Source organism: Diachasma alloeum, unplaced genomic scaffold, assembly GCF_001412515.2.
Source record: "Diachasma alloeum isolate Michigan unplaced genomic scaffold, Dall2.0 Dall_scaffold_00179, whole genome shotgun sequence".
Classification (NCBI taxonomy): domain Eukaryota; kingdom Metazoa; phylum Arthropoda; class Insecta; order Hymenoptera; family Braconidae; genus Diachasma; species Diachasma alloeum.
This window is the reverse complement of record NW_021680345.1, coordinates 4,813,137-4,829,464: the sequence shown is the minus strand read 5'-3', so window position 1 is coordinate 4,829,464 and position 16,328 is coordinate 4,813,137. Positions and strand designations below refer to the sequence as shown.

The 16,328-nt window shown below is 37.4% G+C and overlaps 1 protein-coding gene across 1 annotated transcript; it reads right to left on the bottom strand.

Moving 5' to 3' along the window:
• Window positions 1–6,943: 6,943 nt before the first annotated feature.
• Window positions 6,944–10,828, bottom strand: LOC107042057 (cytochrome P450 18a1). Its single transcript, XM_015262930.1, has 5 exons — window positions 10,226–10,828; window positions 9,979–10,100; window positions 9,464–9,893; window positions 9,075–9,339; window positions 6,944–8,822 (listed from the first exon to the last, which is right to left on the bottom strand). Exons 1-5 carry the CDS (start codon window positions 10,596–10,598, stop codon window positions 8,405–8,407), a joined length of 1,608 nt encoding a protein of 535 aa, XP_015118416.1. The 5' UTR covers window positions 10,599–10,828; the 3' UTR covers window positions 6,944–8,404.
• Between the last annotated feature and the right edge of the window lie 5,500 nt (window positions 10,829–16,328).

The window sequence follows — 16,328 nt, the reverse complement described above, 5'->3', positions numbered from 1 at the left end:
TAATAAAAACACGAACATTAATCACCAACTTACGCCGAATTGTTCTGATTTCTATCAATTTTCAAGGAATAATTGACCTGAAAAGTCCAATGTCCCTAGCCTGTCTCCTAAAATATTAAACTTTCAATGCCGAAACTCCCCCCGAAAATGCATCCCAATTTTTTCCCACCACTTTTACGCAACTCCCCCACATTTCTTCAAAACTCCCAACACCTCCACGACGAAAAAAGCAGCAATCCCCAGGTCCCACCTCAGTCTCCCCGACAACTTTCATTCCCGTCCGACTGAACGTAAACTCCTCTACTTGAACCTCGCGCGATCGCTCGCCGAAGCCCAGCGTTCAAAATAAATCAAACTATTTCCTCGTTTCCCACCTAAAAAACTTCAAGCGAAGTCCATCAACCCATTCACGTGCGTCTCAATGTTTATCCAACCTTCAAGGACGCGCCAATGACGAAACATGTCAATCAAAAAACACGGAAATTTGAAAATAACCCGGCAACCTTGAGCCCTTCAGTCATTTTCCCGTCTAATTCAGCAGCGAAGTGGTAAAAGGAGACAAGTCAGTCTTGACTATTGACCAGTTTTCAATGAATATCTCGGAATCTGAGGGAGATAGCGAAATTTTCGTAATTACATTTGTTGTAGCACTCAATCGGCTCCACAAAAAAGATTATAACAAAAATTTCGCCATCTCTCTTAGATTCCAAGATATTGATTGAAAACTGGTCAATAGTCAAAATTGACTTATCTCCTTTTACCACTTTGCTACTGAATTCATTATCGCTTTGCTTCTGATAGTACTTCATCGTTCTCCCACACCCTCAGCCCTCAATCCCCCTCTCACAATTACCCACAACCCCCTCCCCCCAACCCCCTCGCCGCCCCCAAATATTTAATTCAATTTAATTTAATTTTGTTTTATTTTATTTTATTTCATTTGTATTTATTGATTATGCAGAGGCTTGAAGCGGCTGCGGTTATTGACTCGGGTCACAAATCACGAAGTGAAGGACTCTCACTTTTATCGGGAGGGGGGTGGGTGGGGGGGAGAGAGCGAGTGAGGCGGCGGGGAGGGGGGCTCCTTGAAGGAACTCCCCGGTCGTCGTTCTGCTCTGCATCCGTGCGTGCGCCGAGCGCGCGCGCGGGGATTAACAGTTAGCACATCAAGGACGGGCCGTCGGCCTCACCCGCCGCCACACGCCGCTGTCGTATCAAACATTAATTTCATCCTCTATCGTGTCTCCTCCACTCTAGCCAATAATAGGCGGTGACTAAGGTCGATTTATTTTTCCCCGTGTTGTTGTTTTTTCATGGGTAAACAGGTAGGCTCGTGCTGTCGGAATTTTCCGGTGTAGTAATCACAGAATTATAGATATTATAGGAGCGCAATTTAACGAATTTGCGATTTTTTTTCAGCTTCGGGGCTGGGATTTGGCTCTCCAAATAGATATCGTTTTCACGGTTTTTAAGGTGTCAATTCATTATTAATTGTGTCATCAATTAATTATTAGTTTTCCTTTAGGAGGTGAAATGATGAAATGTTCTTATATTTTTTAATGAGAAATAATGACAAATTATGGAATTTCGAAGAATATTTGTCGAGTAATTTAGCATTTTTTATTTTGTATTTGATTTTTATATTCTGGAATAAAAGTTTACAATTTAAAAATTTAAATTTTCCATTCGCAAAGGTTCAAAATATGGCTGATTAATTCATAGTGGATTTTCTAAATTGGAAAACGATTTGTAATTCCTCATGTGAAAATTGGATAAAAAATACTGAATGCATTTTTTAAATTTGATTTTTCAACTTTAACTTTGGAATTTGAAAACATTTTTTTTAATACTGCTTGGGGCATCAATTGATTAATTGATTTACGAATTAATTATTAATTTTCCTTATGACGTGGAATTATGAAATATAATGATAAATTACAAAATTTTGAATCCCTTATAATTCACTAATTTTCAGCTGTTTATGAAAACAAAAAATATTTGTAGAATGTTTTCTATTTAGAAACTTCAATTTTCCACTCACAAATGTTCGAACTATTGCTTATTAATCAATAATTAATTTGCTAAACTTGAAAACGCTTCCTAATTCATCATAACGTAAAATAATAAATTATGAGAATGGAATAAGAAAAATATTGAATGCATTTTTTCAATTTTTAAAAGCCATAAAATAAAAAAAACATCTTCTATTGTGCATTCAATTTTCCTATTCTGCAATCGCAAAATTTTATTAAAAAATTGAATTCAACGAATGTCAATATTTCAAAAACAATAAGTCGTAAAAATTCCAGTTAAAAACTATTTCAGTCTCTTATGTCGTTTGTGGCATGTTTTGATCATTTCTCAAAGTTTTTGGATCTAGCTTTTATTTTCTTCTCTTTTTGGAAGTCTTTCATTCTACTTCATTCAGTGAAAACAATTTTTTTCATTCTCCTGATCCGCCCGGAGGGACACTTAAAAATCCCAAGGATCTGCCATTCCCATTTCCCCATAAATCTGAGAATGGTGCATCCTCCTCGAGTGGTCCACGGCCTTGTAAATTTTTTCATCCTCCACGTGCGACCATTGCCATCAATTTTGCATTGAAAAAAAAATGTTAAAAATATCGAGGTGAAGGAGAAAAATAATCCCATTCATTCCTCCATCTTCTTCATTTCATTTTATCGACGAGTGGAATATTTCAAGATGTTTCGTTAACCTACAGAATGACACTGAATAATCCATGACATGTAATTGCATCAGGAAATATCGATTGATAAATATTCATCGATTTTTTCAATCCGTCCTCGGTATTTAGTAATCGCGCTGGTTTTTCGAATAAAACGATTCTAAATTTTTTTTCACAACTTCATATCAACCGAGAGGCATCATTGCACCGATGAGTTCCATCAGTTGCTTTCTTTTTTTTTTTCAAAAATAAAAAACGAAGAAAAAACGCCGGCCAACAGGTTTAAGAATGCGCAAGGAATAATCCCACGACAAAAATGCAACCTCTCTCGTCGGGTTGAGAGACACGAAAATACCAATGACCGTCCGTAAACTAGAGATGAATAATCAATCTAGAGGCTGATCAACGGTGCTAGTCCCCTTGTTTCCACAGGTATCATCCAACCTTTCACTCGATTGAAAATAAGAAGGAAAAAATCACTGACAAATGAGTGATTGTCTTGTGATTTTAAATGTCTCAGTGTAATTATTCTCAAGCTGATTATAATCGTGACGATAATTAATTGAGTTGTCGCCACGAGGATACATCAATGGGTTCAGCTTTAGCATACCAGTTCTTATCTGACAACAGAGTGCACATATGGGTTGTGTAGATTATCGTTTGTCCTTCGATCAGTTCATCGGCTTTATGCCCCATTCCATCGGTAATTTACTAATCGTAAACATTCCTCTGGTCTTAATCGACATTTTTTTATCTTCATCTTTGAGGTGTACATGTGTGGTTGATTGGGGCCATTGGAAAGGAGGCGAAGCATTAGGTCTCCAATGTTCAACAAATTTTGATTCATTTCATTTTCATTATTTTTTATCGACACTCAGTCATCTTAATTTAAGGATATCCAAATATCTTTTACAGTTTGGTCTAGACCACATCACAGATCGCAGCATTTTCAATCATCAAATTCGTCAATTAAATTGCGTGAGAAATGAGATAATTATTCTCAAAAAAAACAATTGTCAAAATATTTAGCTGAAAACTAAAATACATTAAAGTTAACAAATTATACAAATAAATTAAATTTTTTGCTTGAAATTTGTCAATTAAATTGCGTGCGAAATTAATTAATTATTCTCGAAAAAAAACAGCCAAAAAATCGGGCTGGAAACCAAAATCCATAAAAATTGAAAAATTAAAATTTTTGCCCGAAATTTGTCAATTAAATTGCATGAGAAATTAATTAATTATTCTCATTAAAAAATGCCAAAAAAATTCGTCTGAAAGCCAAAATGCATCAAAATAAAAAAATTGAATTGACATTTTTGCCTGAAATTTGCCAATTAAATTGCGTGAGAAAAATTTGAAAAAAATTATGAATATTCAGCGTAATTCAAATTACATTTTGCACCAGAAGGGCGTAAACCTTTGAATACTGTTCTACGGAAAACCATTTTTCATCAATATTTTCAATCACAAAAATTCTTTTGTCCTTATTTTTCCAACTCCTGAATTCTCAGTGGAAAAATGATTCAAAAAAATTAATCAAGTATTTGGAAAACCGCAGGAGGCATCGTAGAATGTCTAGAACGCAGCTCTTAATGCCTTAATTCGAGATACTAGAAATAACCTTCGAAGAAATGCGTTTTATCCATGAATTTTCAACAATTGCTGAAGTAATTCACTGAAGTCAGTTGAAGATTCATGGTTAAAATGCTACCAGCGGCCTTCGATCATGAGGAAGAGAATTTTTTCGGAATTGTAAATGCCGATGAACTCACGATCCTTCGGACGAGAGCACAATCACTCTGGGGCGACCTTTTCGGCTCAGGTGCCAGTCTTTTTCATTATGCATCGGATTTTTTCCCAGTGGTGGTGGTAATGTCGGATTTAACATTTTCGGGTTGCGTATTCAGTTCGGGAGCAAGTGGTTTTTTAATGAAAATGTCAGATTTTTTTTGAAAAAAAAATTCAATTTAATGAAAAATTTAATCGAGAATAATTCTAGTTAAGATCAAATTATTCATGGAATTTCTTTTACATCTTGAAAATGCAATAAAGTTTTTTTTTGTGTTGAGAGATCATTGATATTTCAATGGCAGCTCAAATTTTTAAACTCATTGCGACAATTGAAGATTATATTCAATTGAATTTTGAATAGATTGAGAATTCATAACAATAGTTGTCATAATTTTTAATGAAATTAGAATATTTCGGATGTAAAAAAACACATTTTTGTCAAATTTTTACTAGACCTATTTGATTTCTCTCACCAAATTTCCTTTACATTCAATCACATCATTAATTCCCAGTCAACTACAATCGGATTCGAGTTCTTTATTCATAGGCCCATGCTCGTGCCTCTCACTTCGCCCCAAAAAACATATCTCCCATGAATTTCAAACAAATAAATGAATAAATTAGTCAACCACCGTTCAGGTGAGAGCACAGTCTCACCCAATCTGCACCCATGAATAACAAATCCTTCAAACTTTTCATCAAAATCATTACACAAGAGAGTTTCCTCCACAAACTCTACGGAATCGCTGCGATTGGCCTTGTCCCGTCCCCGGGCAATTGTATTTTCGGACGTTCACTTGTCCGCCGAAAATGAAAAACAGCGCTGAGCACTCGAGGCGACTCAGCTAAGAAAATAAAAACTCCAAAAGAAAAAGCCCCGATAAATGGAATAAAAAATTAATGCGCTCTGAGTACGTGTGAAGGTAAAATAATAATGATATCGCAAGGACTGGTTGAACGTTTAACGAACGAATCGGTGAGGATTTTTCGTGTTAACGAGAAAAATATATAACCGATTGGCTTCTCTGGGCCCATGAAACCTCGGCTCGTGAAAAATTTACGTAACACCCCGTACATTTTCGGGCCATTTGGCTTTCGTGTCATTAACCTTTATGTCGTTATACACCGGGTACCAGGCCCATATTTCGTTAGAAACCAAGAACACCGAGTTTCTCTTATGTAAGTAGCACGTGGTTTTCTGTACATTTTAACATTGTACATTTTACCATCGAGGAATACAAGAGCTTTTCTCCTCTCGTTTCCGGGATTAATATCACAATTTCTTTCCTCACTTTTTTCTCCTCACTGTTTATTGTCCGACAATTTTTGATAACAAACTAACATTCTTTATTATTTGACTCTCGATAATGCTATCGCTCGCTTGTGCCGTAAACATGCAATTACACTAATTCTCGTGAAAACCCCTCTCGACCTATTTTATCTCATTCACCAAAAATATTTTTAACAACAATTGATTACTGATTGTTGAACTCGTGCGTGCTGAACTTTCGAAGGGAGATAAGCATCCGACTAATTCCAGAAAAACTTTGTTTACTAAAATTGTTATTTTTTTCAATTCGTTTCTCGAAAGCCTATTTTTTTCATTTTTAAAAATACATCGAAAATGACAAAATTGAGACATTTCACTTCACTCGTTTCTACAAACACTTTACTTATACTTTTTTACAGAAATGTGTCAATGACTTCGTCTATATCATGAAAAATCTTAAGTTTGGCTGATAGCTATCTAATTTGAGACTTATGGGTCGACAAGTTCGTGACGGACAGCTATTTCTCAAAAATAATTTCCTTTCTAAATATATCGTGAAAACTATTCGAGCGATTCAATCCTTTTCGCCGCTAAAATCTTTTTTTATCTCATTTTTATGAATAAAACCATGGGTCTGCAGATGTTTTGACAAAGTCTCAATAATTTTGTAAATATCGTCACTAAAAATCCGGAGTTTTAGCTCATGGCGGTCACCAGCGAGTTCCACTTCTGTGCAAAATTACAAACCTATTAGTCAACTAGTTCTTGACAGACAACTATTTCTCAAAAATAGTTTTCTTTTTCTAAATATATTTTGAAAAATATCCAACTGTTTGAAATTTTTCTGCACTAGAATCTTCACTCTGTTTCATTCGTTCCAAAGTACTGATTTATCCTATTCAATGGCATAAAAATAAAAATATATCAATGTCTTCCAGAGAATTTTGATAGTCTTCGCAATTTTCTCGTGAACCTCACAATCGAGCGAAGATAATAATGAGAAATGTTTCATTGCCGGAATGCTCATTCAATCGTTGAGAAAGAGAAAGCTAGCTCAGCAAGTTCATTATCCAAAGAAATCAAAGGAAAGGGACCAGGCATTTCCCAAATAATCCCCCCAAATCCACTCATAATCTTCAAAAATAGTTTTTATTTTGTATAAAAAACGTAATATATTAAATAACATCGTGACATACAGGGTACACCATATATGAACACATTCTGGACTTAACATTACGAAAAATCTGATGATCGAAGAAAAGTGACTCCACAATTCCTGCAAATGATTTCCTTCAAAAAATCTCATCACTAAAATTCTAACGTTTTTCGCCTAGAATTGCCTAAAGAGTTCCTAATCTTAATAAACAATTTATTCAATTTAGAAAACTACCTTTTGAATTTTGTTCATTATGCACCACAAGACTTTCTCTGTCTTGCTCTCGTTAACCTCTCGAGAGTCGCATTTCTTCTTTCTCTCGTTCACAAAGAGTATAGTGAACCACCACGAGATAACACACCAGACTCACGAGAGTCTGATCGGCGACCTCGTGAAGAGGGGGATAAGAAGATTGGTCAGCGAACTAAAAAGACTGTTGAACCTGAGGTAATGATAATTTCAAATCTAACAAAAACCGACTCATTTTTCCACGTACACCGGGGTTGACGAACCTGTGCGTGAGAAAATTTCCATTTTCCATGATTAACAACAAAATTCAAAAGTAATGATAAGAACAGCGAGAGGAATCTACTGAAGTCCAGCAAATATTTTCAAAAGAGCAATTCAAAATGAAGCCACCTCGTGACAAAATGCCTGCACATTAGCTTGTCCTGAATAAATTTCTCTCACTGTTCAAGCGCAGTAAAATCCACAATGAATAGCGTATAATTTATGAACGAACTCGGTGTAATTCGGGTCAGTCTTATACTAGTTGTCTTTTCAAATCGACAACAATATCCAAAAAACCAGTCACACAGAAATCACTCCCACACTCACGCGCATAAAAAATGTCACGCCTCAATCAGACCTATGTACAGATAGTAAAGACAATAGTTCGAATGATTATTTACAGAAGACCGCAAACACTAACGAGAATGACTGCTACAGTAACCTAATGTATGAATAAATTACAGTGACATCTCCCCGGGTAAAGAATTATAAATAAATAATATGGCGGCGGGATATAAAACGGGGTGCTTAAATTTTGGTGTTTGCTTTGTACTTTTTCCATTATTTCAATCCTCAATCATCGCCACACAATTTAACCTTCTAACCATATTACCTACTCTGATATGTATATTACCATCGAATTTAATCGAAATTGAAATAACATTTCCGAATTTAATCGAAATTGAAATAACAAATCACTACTCCTGCACCAAAAAAAACGATATCTTGATCTGGACTGAATTCATCCAGATTGACACCAGTTTCCATAAACCAATCTTTTCCATCCACAAAATGATTCGGAAACTCTGTCTGATTGGATCAGTCTTTCCACTTGAATCGAGTAGAAAGAGCGCTTGAATCAAGTCGCGATCTCCTTAAACCAAGACCGTCTTTTGGGTGTGACTCTCGAGCCACCAACTCAGGTCCTCACCATTCTGCTAACGTCTTTCCGAAAGGAAAGCGCAGTACCAAAACGTTGCGTTCCCCCTCAGTGCGACCCGAAATTTCTGAGTGGACTAGACATTTCCGGCGAGCAATCAGCGACATCAAGATGCCTCTGCTGGAAACAAACCTTGAAGGGATCAGGTGTGACAGTAATTCCAGCATTGCCCCTGAGGCTGGGCAGTGAGTCGCCCTCGGGCAATCCTATATCAAAAGTATGGAGTAGAGAGCTGAAAAACAGAAACAGCTCCATTCGTGCAAGTACATCACCCAGACACATGCGCCTCCCAACGCCAAAGGGCATGAAGTACTCGGGCCTGGTGACCTTCCCCTCAGTGGAAAGGAACCTAGTCGGTCGAAACTCCTCCGGCTCAGCCCACAACTCCGGATCCATGTGAACAGCATGAAGCAGTGGAACAACTTGTGCACCAGCTGGTATCTTAAAGCCATTCAGCGTGACATCACTGCAATCAAATAAATAACCAACGATCAACAATAAGTTTCCAAAGATTATTCACTGATAATCATTCGAGACACATAAGTATGCCGTTGACCTCGGCCGTGTGACCAAGGTATATCCGAAAACAGCCAGTCTCACACTGGGCCCGATTGCTTTCACTTTTACTTTTGGCAATTATACATTTTACGATACGAGCCCCCAAGCTTGTGAGACGTAACGTAGAATTATGAAAAAACAAAAATGAAAATTCATTTACCGAGTTGTTGCGTGTGTCGTGCCAAGAGGTACAATGCTAGATCGCCTCATCACCTCGAGAATAGTGGCTTCAGTGACTGGTAGGAACGGAAGATCCTCGAGTCCTGGCATTCTGGATCTACCCACCACCTGATCCAGCTCCTCTTGCACAGCCTTAGCAGCTTCTGGATGATGAAGCATTTGAATCACAGCCCATTCCAGTGTCGTCTTCACTGTTTCCATTCCAGCTGAGAAGAGATCGCCGAGGATCTGCTGCATCTGGCGATCTAAAAACAGAAAAATCATTAAACCAATTAGCAAAATGGATCAATAGATCAATCAGTCGATCAATTCACAGTGAATAATCGGAATCGTCTGACGTTTCAAGACGTTTTGGCCGTGGAAACTCACCATGATTCTTCCCCTGAAATAGCGCAGCATCCCTGCCCTCAGCCTTGGCCCTCTCAATCTCCAGCAAATAACTGTCAACAAGATCCCGAATATTCTTCTCATCAAAAGTCGCCCTGTGCTCATCAACAGTCTCCTGGAAGAATTCCGCCATCTCCGTTCGATTTTTCGCAATCTTGTCCCTGATTTTCCTCAAGCCCGGCAGATACTTCATTATCGGTATGAAATTAACACAGTATATACTCCCGAATAATTTGAATCCCTCGTCAAGGAGATCCATGAATCGACGGAATCTCGTGTCACCGTGACGAAATCTCACGCTCATTATTATGGAGCAGATCACGTTGCTTATCGACATGCCCAGAGATGGTGATACGTCAGTCGGTGCACCACGTTTTTGCGACAGCGAGCGAATCAACACGTCAACCTCACGCTGTCAAAGTCATGGATTTCATTAGCCATCACAATTATTCATCACAATTTCCCTTCTTCATTAATTACTGAAATGAATTACTTACGTTTATCCTAGTCTCCATTATTTTCCTTCCATTTCCGAGGTACGTCATCCCGAAACTCCTCAGCTTTTCGTGGAGAAACTTCCTCTGGTCCTTCCACATCGCCCCCTCGGCATTAATAATTCCTGTAATCAACCATTACATAATTAATCAAACCGGAATATTCACTCGTTAATTCAATTTATCTTTTCTTTTACATCGTAGAACAGTGGAAATTGGTTTAATAATGAGAAAAATCAATTGAACTTACCGTATCCTCCCAAAATATTCATAAACTCGCTGTGCGGTCTTCCGGAGAACTCTTCCCGCCTAAAAGTATCTCTGATCGTCCTGTAATCGCTGAGTACCACCACGAGTTTAGTCCCCAATCTCGCACAGAACATGGACCCATACTTCTTGGCAAGTCCCCCAAATTGAAGATGAAGATCTCCTTTGATGAACGGTAGATAGCCGAGAATGGGAAAGCCCCAGGGCCCTGGGGGTAGACTTCTGAGGTACTTGAACCACTGGAAGGCCCTCACAACCCCGAGAGCACTCAGAAAAACGACAATACTATAGGCCAAATCAGTTCTCATTCCACTCGTGATACTCCAGACCCACTGGACAACGATTTCCACCAACATTTTGAGGTTTGCTTTTTAATACAAATGATGGGATTCACCGAAATGACAATTGACAGCTGGTGGAGTGACGATAATCGTCAGTTTTTTCGGTTAATGTCGACTGGTTGGTGTTCAAGTCAATGATTGATCATGAAAATCAACGTTGATTACAACGCGACGGTGTTGGCTGACAGATGACACAGTCAAGTGACGAATCCGCTTAGCGCGCCGTCGTACATGCCACGAGAAGAATTGAGTGTATACTAACATACACCTTCTTGTCCTTGCCTGTTTATATAGTGACTCATCAGCCAGTGGGGCTGCGTGGGGCTGCGTGAAGCTGCGTGGGGTGGGGCGGGCTTGGGAGGATGAATGTGCATGTGGCCGCAGAGAGCAAGTCGACAGGTTCGCACGAGTATGGGTCGAGAGGGGTGGGGAGGGATGGGAATATCGGCTCGGGAAGAAGAGGAGGGTACCGCCGCGACAAAATACGAAAATTTTTGGGGGGATTTTTCAGGGGGAGGAGTGGGGGCACACTTGCAACTGATGATGGTGGAGGGGGATTTTTTTTTTATTCTATTTTGGGGGGATTTTGAAAATTACGTGAGTCGCTGAAATTATTAATTGGGTTCAATTTTATGTTGAAAATTGGATTTTTGCGGGATGTGGTCTTTTAGATTTCAGTTTTTAATAACGATGATGGAGTAAGTTTGATAGAGAATTTTGTATTTTAGCGGTTTGAGGTAAATCGATCATCAAATTTCTTGATCAATTTGGATTTCAGTGATTGCTTCAATTTTCAATTGTTATGAATTTTCATGTTTACAATTCATGTTTCAACAACTTGAATTTTCAAACTCGTGTTGAAAATAAAAAATTTGATTGAATTGAATTTTTAATAGATCGAGAATTTCGGATAATAGTTGCGTCAATTTCACAGTTAAAAATAAGTAACTATTTAAATTGATTTGAATATCAAATCAATCGTCAAATTTCCTACTCAATTTATATTCCAACGATTACTTGAATCTTCAAACTTATTGAAAAAATCGAATATTTGATTCAATTAAATTTGTGGTAGATCGAGCATTTCGAAGAATATAGTTACGTCAATTTCACAATTTAAATGTCAATTTAAATTGAATTGAATATTAAATCATTCACTGAATATCTGATCCCTCTTGGAAATTCTCACGTGCTGGGAAAATCGAATGATTCAGTAGAGTGATCAATTATTTTTAATATTGTTAATTTTACGTCAAAAATTAGATTTTTATGGGAAGTGATCATTTATATTTCAATGAAACGCTGGATTCCTAAATTTATTATGAACATTGAATATTTGATTCAATTGAATTTTCAATTTTGTCAATTCAAATTGAATTGAATGTTCCATTCAGTTAAATTTTCAACATTTCGCGAATTTCGAAGAAAATTTGCGTCAGTTTCACAATTTTAAATAATTGTCAATGTAAATTGAACCAAATATCAAATCATTCACGGACTATTCGATCCTCCTTCTAAATTAAATGAAATCATCTCCATAATGACCATAATCCATGTTCCCCTGAAAGCCTGAATTTCCAAACTCGCCCTTAAAATAAAATTCCCACATAAACTAGTTCTTGAAAACAAGAAAAACTCGTCAAAATTTTCCAGAGTAATTTCCCGCCGCAGGGCGATATTTGTATCTTCAAAGACAAACCAACGAATGAATGAAGGACCTGTTGAATGCCCCCAGGAATGGAGGGGGGATGAAAAGGACCGGTGAGCGGAGAGGTGAGGGGGATGCCTGTGGCATCAGTGAGCGAGGGCGGGTCCTCTCTCGCATTGGATTTGTGAGGCACAAGGCGCCGGTCGGTGGCGGGGAGGGAGATTCAGGTAGAGTTGGACACTCCGGGTGTTCGGAGAGCGGCGGGGGAGGTGGTGATGGTCCGAAATGTCTTCTGCGAGTCGAGGAGGCGAACGAGAAACCGAAGGAGAAGGAGAAGTCACGGGATTGTCCCGGGAAAGCCCTCAATCGATAGACGATTACGAGTGATGCATCGTGATTAACATTCTATTGATGTCAAGCGGGTTTTCCTCGTACTGACGCGCAGATGCCGATTTTCCTCGTCCGGCGATTGGCATTCAGTCGCTGGTGCAGCGCCAGGGGGTTGAGGCAGGTCATTTTTTTCAATTTTCGGAGAAGAATTTTTTGAGGCTGATTTTTTGGAGGTCCCGGGGGGAGGGATATTTTTCCAGGTGAATGGGCGGATAATTGTCGTGGCGAGACGCCAAGAAAAGCGAGGTAGAATGCCTGAATCTCGTCTGGATATCGCGGGTCAATGATCCCGATTCATTCTTGTCTCGATTGGTGATGAATTTCATCGGCGGTGGGGGTTATCGGGGATTTCAGGAGGAATTCTTGATTATCGCACGTAGAGAGATGGTTTAAGTGAATTGATTCATTCAAATAGGTCGTGATTATGATTTTGTACAAACTTGAAATTGATTTTTATTTTTTTCCTCGTTTGGTGATTTTTATTTTTTGTTTTTATTCACATTAAATTGCTAGGGTTTTCTTAATATGTGTTTGTTTGACTTTATTGGTTGGGAATTAATCCGTTGTTTGGATGGCGAAGAGGACAAATTTATTAATTTGTTTATTTATTCATTCATTTTAGCTTTTTTATTGTTAATTATTCAAACTTAAACAAAAATTTTATTTGCGTTTTTAATTAGGTGAAATAATGTTTTTTCAAAATCAAGAAATGTTTCCTTGATTCAGATAAAGTTTTAATTGGGTAAAAGTGACATCAGTGTTCAGAGGGCAAAGAAAATGAATTTATAATTTTTTTCTTTTCTTCATTAATTTGATTTCTGGAAACTGCATAGGATGGGGATTTCCTTGTTAGGCTTGAATTTTCCTGGTTTTCAATATTGTCGATTCAAATAATTCGTGATCAAGCTGTTATTCAAACTTAAACTCAATTTTGATTTGCGTTTCTAATTGCATGAATAAATTTTTCTGTCAAAATGAACAAATTTTTCATTGTTAATTAATTACCAACAAAATTATTGCTGAAATTAATAGACAAATGTCTAATAGAGAGTTTCATCTTACTCAAATGCATAATTTCCCGAGAGCATGGCGATTTTTGCGGAATTTAGATCTATTTTCGTCTTTACAGAAAAAAAATTTTAATTTGAAGAAATAAAAATAAAACAAACAAAATGGAAATTAAATACCTTGATGATTTAAATACTGAGGGGCCAAACGGTTGGTTTTTTTTAAATGTTGGATGGAATTGTGTTTCACTTTGACACAACTCAAAGCCTCCAATCCCATCGCGCTCTCATCAGCCGAGAAATTGATGAAAAATTTTGTGAATGAATTTTTGGGAAGCGTGAGTATCGCTGGACTAAAATGTCTGCATCCTTAGCCCACGCGTGACCCATTTGGATATATTTATTCGTCTGGTGCAGTCCGTTGAATCCAAATATGGGGACTGACTGGTTGCAAAGTGCTCACACACCTCCCCCCCTCCCCTTCAGTCCGAAAACGACAATTGCCCTCGGAAAAAAAAGATCAATTAAAGGTCGGAATAATTTCTCAAATTCGTTAACTCCCCTGTTACGACGGATGAAGTGGATTGTCACGAGTAAGGAGAAACGGCTAGTCGATTTGTCAGCAAAGGCGAATTGTTAATGTCACATATAACGCTTACGTCGGCAATAACTCGAATCTTATTCCCTTGATAACGACCTCTGGATGCCGAGTCACAGGAATTTACGGGAATCTTGGGTTTTTTTTTCTCTTAGTAAGAAGTTTTAGAATGACTCAAGTGAAATGGAAAGTGCGGGATTCAATTTCAATGGATTTTCAAGTCAACAAAACATTGTGAATGTAGTTGAACCGTTGGAGCCAGTGGCTAAGTGGTATAAAACGTTACAAGTCAATTATTTTGTGCTCATTAATATGAAATTATCTGCTTAACGAGTGATTCTAGAGGAAAATTTCAAAAGCGATTTTTTGAAGCTTCTGGAATTCGCCATTAAAAATGTACTTTGCCATTTTTTTCTATTCTGGAATAAAACTTGCGGGGGAAATATAAAAAAGAACTGTTGATATGAAATATTTTTTTTTCTCCCAGTAAAAAGTTTCAGAATGACTCAAGTGAAATGGAAAATGTGGGATTCAATTTCAATGGATTTTCAAGTCAACAAAACATTGTGAATGTAGTTGAACCGTTGGAACCAGTGGCTAAGTGATATAAAACGTGAGAAGTCAATTATTCTATCCTCATCAATATGTAATTATCTTCATAATGAGTGATTCTAGGGGAAAATCTCAAAAGAGCTTTTTTACGGCGATGAAATGCTCCCTTAAAGATGTTTTTTGGCATTTTTTCTATTCCGGGATAAAACTTGCGGGGAGAATACAAAAAATTACATTACAACTCAATTATTCTATCATTAATATGAAATTATCAAGGGAGCTCCTCTGCAGCTGATGGAATTCTCCACTAAAAATATTTTTTGACATTTTCGCCCGCCCTGGGATAAGAATTACAAAGGAAAAAAAAATGTTGATACCGAATCTTTGTTTTTTGTGAAATGGAAACCGCAGAATTTTATCTCAATGCATATTCTATTCAACAAAGAATCGTAGATACGTTTGAATTTTTGAAACTAGTAGGTAAGTGATATAAAATGTCGCAACACTGAAATTTTATCACATTAGTTTGAATTTAACTCCATAACACGTGTTTTTTTTTTGTAGCTGATAAAACTGTCACCGAAAAGTATTTTCTGACGTTTTCTCCTCAATTCCCGTATTATCAAGGTGATCATCAATTCAGAACACGCGATAAAAATCAAATAAAATTCAGAGAATAAATTGAACCCCGGGAAAGGCAGGAAAAAATCGTGAATTTTCAGGTTGAAATGAAAATTCACTGAAATTTTGAATTTTAGGAAGACGAGAATTTCCAATTTTGTTAAATTGTTATTTCTCAATCTGAACTTCTCTGAGTTCTACCCATTTTCATAGAATAATAGACCTGAAATTCCCCATTTCAATTCACTTTTCCATAAAATCCTGAATTTTCAATTCCGAAATTCCTTGAAACTTCAATGAAATAAATTCGCTGAGCACTTCCAAGAAACAAATTTCAGCCAAAATTTTTCAACAATGTAAAAGCGTCAAGCAACAGCCGTTCAATCAGTAAAATCAACTAAAAATAATAACTCGTCAACAAGACACACTTGTCACCCTCTCATGTCGAAACAGCTTGACGCATGTCGTGCTAAGAATGCATTTTCCCATCGCTTGAGACACCGAGCGCTGAGGTGTTTACCCTATATTCCAGACTCATGTTTATTACATCAATTAATCACCAGTTGTTTTCGTCTCCCGCCAGTCCTCATTGCAAAACCAAAAAAAAATCAAATTCCGAAATGAAAAACAAAGTTAAATTCGGGAGTCCAAACCTCAAAAAGCGCCCGAAAAATTTAGAAAAAACCGGAATATATCAGTGATTCGACTGACCCGGATTTCTTCGATAAACGATTAACATACATTCTTCAATTCTGATGACTCTATCACTTTAAAGTGTATCGCCGAATCAGTTGATATTTGTGAAAAAAAAATGTAAGGCAATCCGACGGAGCAACAATCTCGGTGAAATTTAATCATTCGGTCTATATCGAGTGTTTACGTCGCATTTAGACGGCATGCGTTGAGAGATACCGAGGGTATAATCTCCG